This window comes from Octopus bimaculoides, chromosome 1 (assembly GCF_001194135.2).
Source record: "Octopus bimaculoides isolate UCB-OBI-ISO-001 chromosome 1, ASM119413v2, whole genome shotgun sequence".
In the NCBI taxonomy this organism is placed as follows: Eukaryota; Metazoa; Mollusca; class Cephalopoda; order Octopoda; family Octopodidae; genus Octopus; species Octopus bimaculoides.
Window position 1 is genome coordinate 158,497,781 of NC_068981.1, and position 7,393 is coordinate 158,505,173.

The following is a 7,393-nucleotide window of genomic DNA, read 5'->3' on the forward strand; positions in this document are numbered from 1 at the left end:
TATATATATCAACACAAAGGTTTGCAAATTTGATCTTGTTTAATAATTATTAGTGACTTTTTTTATTATTCCCTTATTAGCCTTTTATTTCTGTGCGGTAAATGAATGAAGTTCTATATCAATAAAGTAAATTTAAAGTAAGGCATCGTTCATTAAATATGTTAGACAAGTAATTTTACGGATGGAATAACAGTCACTGTGTTTTCTATTAAATTTACTGGCAGCTATAAATATAGATACACACACACCTAAAACGATATGAAACCAGTGGTAAAGGATAGAATTCCACTAATGGTAACCAAGTGCCTGGTATTAGGACTGAATTGAGTGATGAGTTAAGCATGTCTTTTCTCCATGAGCGGGAAATATTTTTGCGACAGGTTCCACAGCTTCTGTCCACCAAATTTCATATAAATGGCTTTGACCAATTCGTGGCAATGGTAGAAAATACTCGTACAATGATCTCGAACAAGTTGTGCTGTGAACTTCTTAACCGCAGCCATATTTGCGCTGTTAATTATCTCATTGGATCAGTTATATTCAGTACTTTATAGTTTAAAACAGTGATACACAACCTCTTATCCTGTAATGGCCCACAATTTTGTTTTATATCGACCATAGTCCATCCGCTATCGACCAAATAAAACCGAAAATCAGTATTTTAACACAAATCTAACTCAAACTATAATTTTAAAATGCACTACTAGCCATTAAAAGCATGAAATTCAGTAAAAAGAAATGAATAGTTTGGTCGTGAAAAATTCGGGATCTCGCTTATTGTGTGTGACTCAACCTTATCAACAATATCTACAAATCAACCTATTCTCTAATGTTATTTATCAATGTGTCGGTCAGTATATGTTAGTCTCATACCTTTTGTACTCCTAAATCCTCTCTCTCTCTCTCTCTCTCTCTCTCTCTCTTTCACACACACATACACACACACATACCCACACACAAATTCTTATACTGCTATCATAAAGAGTGTTAGCTGTATTTTACTAAATAAATGATAAGGCATTGTTGACACTCATCCGTTTAGAATTACTTATGCATACTTGGAAGAGCCTTATACGAGATTGTGCCTCACCTTCACACATACACTCAAAAAAATTAATAGCCACTTGTTACAGCACACCTTTAATATTTTACCATCATACTCTTAACCACACCTGCTTGTCAAAGGGTTGATCTTTTTATTTCATGGAGATTAAGACAGTTGCTCACGTCATAAATAATTCTACCTTTCTCTCTCTTTCTCTCCCTCTTTCTCTCTCTTCTACCTTTCTTTCTCCGATGTTGGGTACGTCTGTGTTTGTATTGTCTGCCCTCTGTAAATACCAACACAATATATAATATAAAGCTTCACTCTTGACAGTCTCACGAACAAAAGAAATCGATTAATTTCTTGTTGCTGCTGCTGTTGTTGTTGTAGTTTGGACTGTCTTATAGTGAAGAGTATTCAAGCCATGGCCATCTTGTCTTTTAGTTTTTCAAGCTTAGCATATCAAGGACAACGTTCGCTATTTAATATAACCTTCCCTTTCTTTTCTCTAACAGTAGGCCTTTTAAGATTTGAGGAAGATTTGGCTGCTATTTTTTCTAGTGCAGCAATTCCATTGAAGTTCTCTGGATACTTTGTATGGAGTATTGCTGCTAATGTATATGACGAGGTGCTGAAAAGTTCCTAACTTTAAAGGTCTCACGAAAGGCCTAGCTGGAGTTCCAACTTTCCAAGTTCTTTTACAGGGCTTAGAAAAACTGAAGGATCGCTGCAGTGTACGAATCTGAGAGGGGGATATGTTGAATAAAACCATAATCAACTGATCCTCCTGTATTTTCTTTTACCCAAAGACAGGAACTTTTTAGTCACCACCTCTTACTCGTATATTGTCCAGGAGGGTTTGTTTCTTAATCGGCAAAGTGCCAGGTACAAAACTTAGCTGCTCCGATATGGGTGCAGAAATGGCTGTGTGGATAAGAAGTTTGATTTGAAATTGCGTGGTTTCGGGTTTGATCCCACCGCGTGGCACTTTAGGTAGTAATCTTCTTCCACAACCTTCGGTCGATCAAACTTGTGTGAAGGAAATTTGGTAGATAGAAACCATCTTGAAGCCGATCGGAAGAATTACTCCTCTTCTTGGGTACTAGACTCCATTCATTTCCCAGGTAAACAGCACCACCTGAGTCTTGAGTGCATTTAGCAGAACCTGTTCCGTTGCAAGCATTCAGTCCAGATCACCAGAATGGGAGACTTCTCGAAAGTCCCCAATTAATAATATATATAATGTGTGTGTGTGTGTGAATTTGCAAAAATCTGATTGATACAGGCAATGAAATTTGTTCTTTAATAAGATATCAATGAATTTTCTCTTTTTTTACCTCAGTATTCTAAACTACAATTTATTTACACGAGAAATCATCATTATCATTAGGAAATAATGAAAGAGATGCTAGCTTAATGTAAACTTTCATATTAAGACAAATAAAATTAAGAACTTCCTAGCACTTTCGATATGATATCTTTGCAGCAAGGCAACATAAACTCTTCGCCGATATTGTGGGGCTTTTTTGCAACAGCTATTGCCATTGAAACTTCGAAGGATGCTTTCAAACTAGCTGTACTGTCCAGTAAAAACATTCCTGTGTGATCAAGTCTGGATTTCGTCAATCTGGCGGCTTCGCGCCAGAAGAAGTCGACATCTCTATTCAATTGGGATACTTCGTTTCGAAGTGCCTCTTTAACTTGCTGGGTAGACATCAAAATCTCGGAGTACAAAATGACACTCTGGCTTCTCGTCTCCACTAGGCTTTATAAAACCGAATTTCAAATACGAATTATCATATCTCATTTTTTTCTTTAGAGGCATTGTAAAAAAAGATAAAATTCAGCAAACCAATTTAATATAACTACAGTGAATATTTATTTCGCATGTATCATATACTACGGATGTGCATATATGCCTTATTATGGCCAGCTTTTGAGCGTAATAATTAGCAACAAAGCTTACCTCTCATTATTAATTGTGAAAGAAAACTTATGTGAGCGTTGTTTTGTCTGTAGATAAACCTCCGTGAACAAAACAGCTCTGTCAGAACACATTGCCATGAAAAATGAAAATGCCTTATAAAGCCCAGCTACCATGCGGGATGAGAATGGATGTTTGGCAAAGGGCAAAGTCATGCAGGAACATGTACTGGTGAAAATAACGACGGCGAGAGGCATGCAAATGTGTGGATTGCAATAGTGGAGTGGTAAATCATGTGAGCTTAGAATACCGACAACGCAAGCACCGAAGCGTATGTGTTGTTGTCGAAGAGTCGTTTTCCCCGCAAATCCACCAGTAGTAAATGTGCTGAAGAAAGTCTGCACCGATTATGGGCTGATGGACATCGGCGATGGTGAATGCCCATGTATATTTTTGTGAGCCGATGTTGAGAGAAAGGGTGCGACGACTGTATGCCTCGATTGTGGACCCGTTGGCGACTGTTAAAGGTTGGCTCCGCTTTCCGTGTCGAGGTCCCTTGCCGACGCTGGGATCACGCTGACTTCTGCTCCTGTGTCGATTAGGAACCTGCATCCGGAGCTGCGATCGCGGACATAGAGGAGCAATTGGTCATGTCTGCCGGCCACCAGGGCGTTCAAATGGCGGCCGGCCCTGGAGTTTCTCTGGATCACTGGTGAAGGGGTCCTGGTTGTTTGCACTTTGTCGCCTTTTTTTCGAACTTTGCGTGGCAGAACTTTGCGTGGCAGAAGCACAGGTTTAACCCTAACCTGTCTCGGGGCCGACCCTATGGCGTTGACCATGACACCACTGGATAAAAAATGTGTGTCAGTTGCCTTTGCTAATTGCCGCAGGTCCTTGATTTTGGTCTGAGTTATGAGGGCCTGGACCTGGGGTGGCAGCTTGTGGAAGAATAAATAAGATTTTTTGGATAACTCTCTTAAATTAACATAAACATTTATTTACACGAAAGAAAATTACCGGAGACATAACACGTTTTGTTTACAAATATTGACATGTGCTATTTTCAGGATATTGACGACAAAATGTACAGTCACGTACAAAATGACAGCTTCCAAATCCTGTTTCCTGACTGGGTGAAAATGATCAAACTTTAAACTTCTATAACTTTTTAAAACATTTCAGTTTGGGCAAGTGTATTATTGTGCCAAATTTTTAAATTCTCAGTAAACTTCAACTTTTGAAATGCTGGCAGCCAAAACGATAAGATCCGACAATAGCAAAGTTATAAGAATAGAAAAATTCTAAGTTTTCTTTTTTATTCATATAGGTGATTAATTTTACCACGATATATGCATACATGCACACACACATACACGCACGCACGTACACATGCGCGTACACACACATATACTTACTGCATCAAAACTACCAGAATCTTTAGTGAAGACAGCTAATGAAGGCTAAATTTTCGTGTTTTTCCTTTTGTTCCATCTGTCGTGCATTTTTATCATTTGTGCTTTTCTTTCAGTGTGTGCACGTGTGTGTGTGTGTGTGTGTGTGTGTGTGTGTGTGTGTGTGTGTGTGTGTGTGTGTGTGTGCGCGTGTGTGTGTGTGTGTGTGTGTGTGTGTGATCCTTAAAATGATATTTTGTTTATCCTTAGTGTTAATGCACTGATATTTAGTTGATTGCCTTCACTGTCTATACGTATTTAGAAGTGTTGCCAATGAGTTTAGCTCCAGATTATCCCTAATCCAGCTTGCCAATGGTCAAAGATATTCTAACCATTACCACCCAGTATTTTCAAACATAATTCATCTTTGACAACATTATCCAAAATTCCATCACTTTATTCTGAGTGAGATTTGTCTATTATTTCTAATAGGTCAAGCAATCGACTAAAGGTTCCCTCAGTGGCCAACATTAAGCTATTGGTTTTGTATGTTGTCTCTAAGTTATAACCACTAATCACAGATAATTTGTATGTTACATCTTATTTCCCCATTGCAGTGAAAGTCAACTTCAAAAACAACATGATTTAGCAGTAGAAAAGCTGAATGGTTGGCGTAAACGGATTCTAGATAATGTGAGTGGTTTATCTAAAAAGCTGAAAGAATTTGCAACTAAAGACAGAATGTCAGAAGCTCAACAGATTTTATCAGAGATTCGTATCATTGAAAATCAATTGGAAGTTTTGAAAAAAGAGGTAGGAAGTTTTGAAATTCATGCATTTCATTTACAAATAACATTATTTCTAATTTTGGCACAAGGCCAGCAATTCTGAGAGGAGCAATTTGTCAATTGCATTGATTCCAGTGCTTCACTGGTGCTTATTTAGTCAATCCAGAAAGGATGAAAGGCAAAGTCGACCTTGGTAGTATTTGAACTGCAAATATAAGAGCTAGAGGAAATGCTGCTATGTATTTTGTCCCATGTGGTAATGATCTGACACTTCACTACCCTATTCACAAATAATATCAAGTGTTGTATTATAAGAGTGACAGACAGAAGGAGATAAGTTTCTGTGAATTGAATCCATGAACTGGTTTTGAATTGGGATCATTTACATTTTCAGTTTACAAACATCACAGAAGCCTAAGATGTCATGACTGCATTTCTTTTCTTCACCTGCTCGTTTTCTAATGTTTTTTAGAGGGGAAACTATTGCACTCTCTCATCATCATAAACAGGTTGTGAGAGAAAGAAATGAAAGAAAGAATAACATAAACAAACTTCAAAATAATGTAATGAACAGATATTCCCTTATGTAGATGTATGCATGTAGGTGAACCACTTGGCTCCATTAGGTTGTAAGATAACCACTAAATATTATGAATCCATTTAGTGTATATCTACTGATTCAATTTGAACTCAATATTGAAAGCTAAGAAACTTCTTCATTTTACAGTGCTACCAATGTTTACTGTACTAAAATATACTACCTTCAAGTACAGACAAACTGGTGAGCTGGGTCTTTGTAAAGTGAAGTATCTTCATCATGAACTCAGTGAACTCCAGTTATAGGATTTGAACCATTGCCTCTCCACCTTGTAGTCCATCACACTATGCCTCAACCAGTTATGTACTGGTCGACTGTTCATGCTACAAACAGTCAGTCAATACTTTAGCCATCTTGTAATATCACTTATTTATATTCATTTTATAAAAATATTGAGGGTTAGTCAATCTTGTTGGTACTTTTCACTCATGCTGCTTTCATAATCATAACTATTAGAACTGGTAATTTAAAATGAAATAAGGAAAAGGAGGGTTCACTTGCATCTTTTTTTTTTTTACTTTCTGCATTGCAATCATCAACATCATCATCATTTAATATCTGTCCTCCATACTGACATGGGCTGAGTAGTTCAACAGGAGCCAGAAGGCCGTACCAAACACTAGTGCTTTTTATGTGGTGCTGGCATGGATGTCTCTTATACAGTGCTGGCACGGGTGCTTTTTATGTGACACCAGCATGGGTGCTTTTACATGACACCAGCACAGGTGCTTTTTATGTGATACCAGCATGGATGCTTCATACATTGTGCTGGCATCGGTGCTTTTATGTGGTGCCAGCACAGGTGCTTAGGCCTAATCTATAACTTGATTTACCACCACCAACTAGTCATTCAATATCTTTAGCAGAGATCGCTCTGTTACAAGTAACTGGATCAGATGTCTGGTTTGAAAATAACCCCTATTAGTTTCAAAAACTTTGAGTGTTTCTTTTCCTCCTCAAAATAAACTAACTAAAACAAAAGAAGCAATGATGGACAAGGGATTAGCATTTCAGCATTTTGGTTGAAAAATCATGAAGTTATAATCCATAACTAGGGCATTTTTCAGTAGAAAAATCATAGAAGATAACTTCATAAGTTCCTCCAAAGCAGAGTTGATAAAAAAAACAAAAACAAAAGGAATCTGTGTAATGATGAAATGAAAATTAACCAGAAATTGACCAGTCAGTGCCGACATTGTATCTTCCTTTAGAAGTTATTGAATGAATGATTTGATTTTATTTCTTTTTATTATTACATTTACACACCTTTTATTGTACCTAAAAACAAGGTTAAAAGCACACATGTGTATGTGAATGAATCTTCCTGATGGTATATCATAACAATTATTGTTTATATATGAATGACTCATTTACAAAATATCCTTCCTCCTACTAACATGGAAGGAAGATTTTTTATGACAATATGAAATTGTAACATTAACACTAACTTCTTAGTCATGATTAACATAAGTGAAACCGGCTGTCTACATAAATATATGTATAAATATAATTAAGGGATCAGCAAAATATTTGCTTCACCATATACCGAAGTTCAGAAAAATAGCAGCTAAAAAAGCTGAGAATCAGCTTTTTTAGCTGCTATTTTTCTGAACTTCGGTATATGGTGAAGCAAATATTTTGCTGATC

At 37.0% G+C, this 7,393-nt stretch overlaps 1 protein-coding gene across 1 annotated transcript in view; it reads left to right on the plus strand.

Moving 5' to 3' along the window:
* The window catches only part of LOC106881001 (dynein axonemal heavy chain 3), a 174,058-nt gene that overhangs the window by 57,749 nt on the left and 108,916 nt on the right, over nt 1-7,393 (plus strand). The window contains exon 16 of the mRNA XM_052972117.1: nt 4,978-5,173. Within this exon, the coding sequence (XP_052828077.1) occupies nt 4,978-5,173 (196 nt within the window). The remainder of the gene's footprint in view (nt 1-4,977; nt 5,174-7,393) is intronic.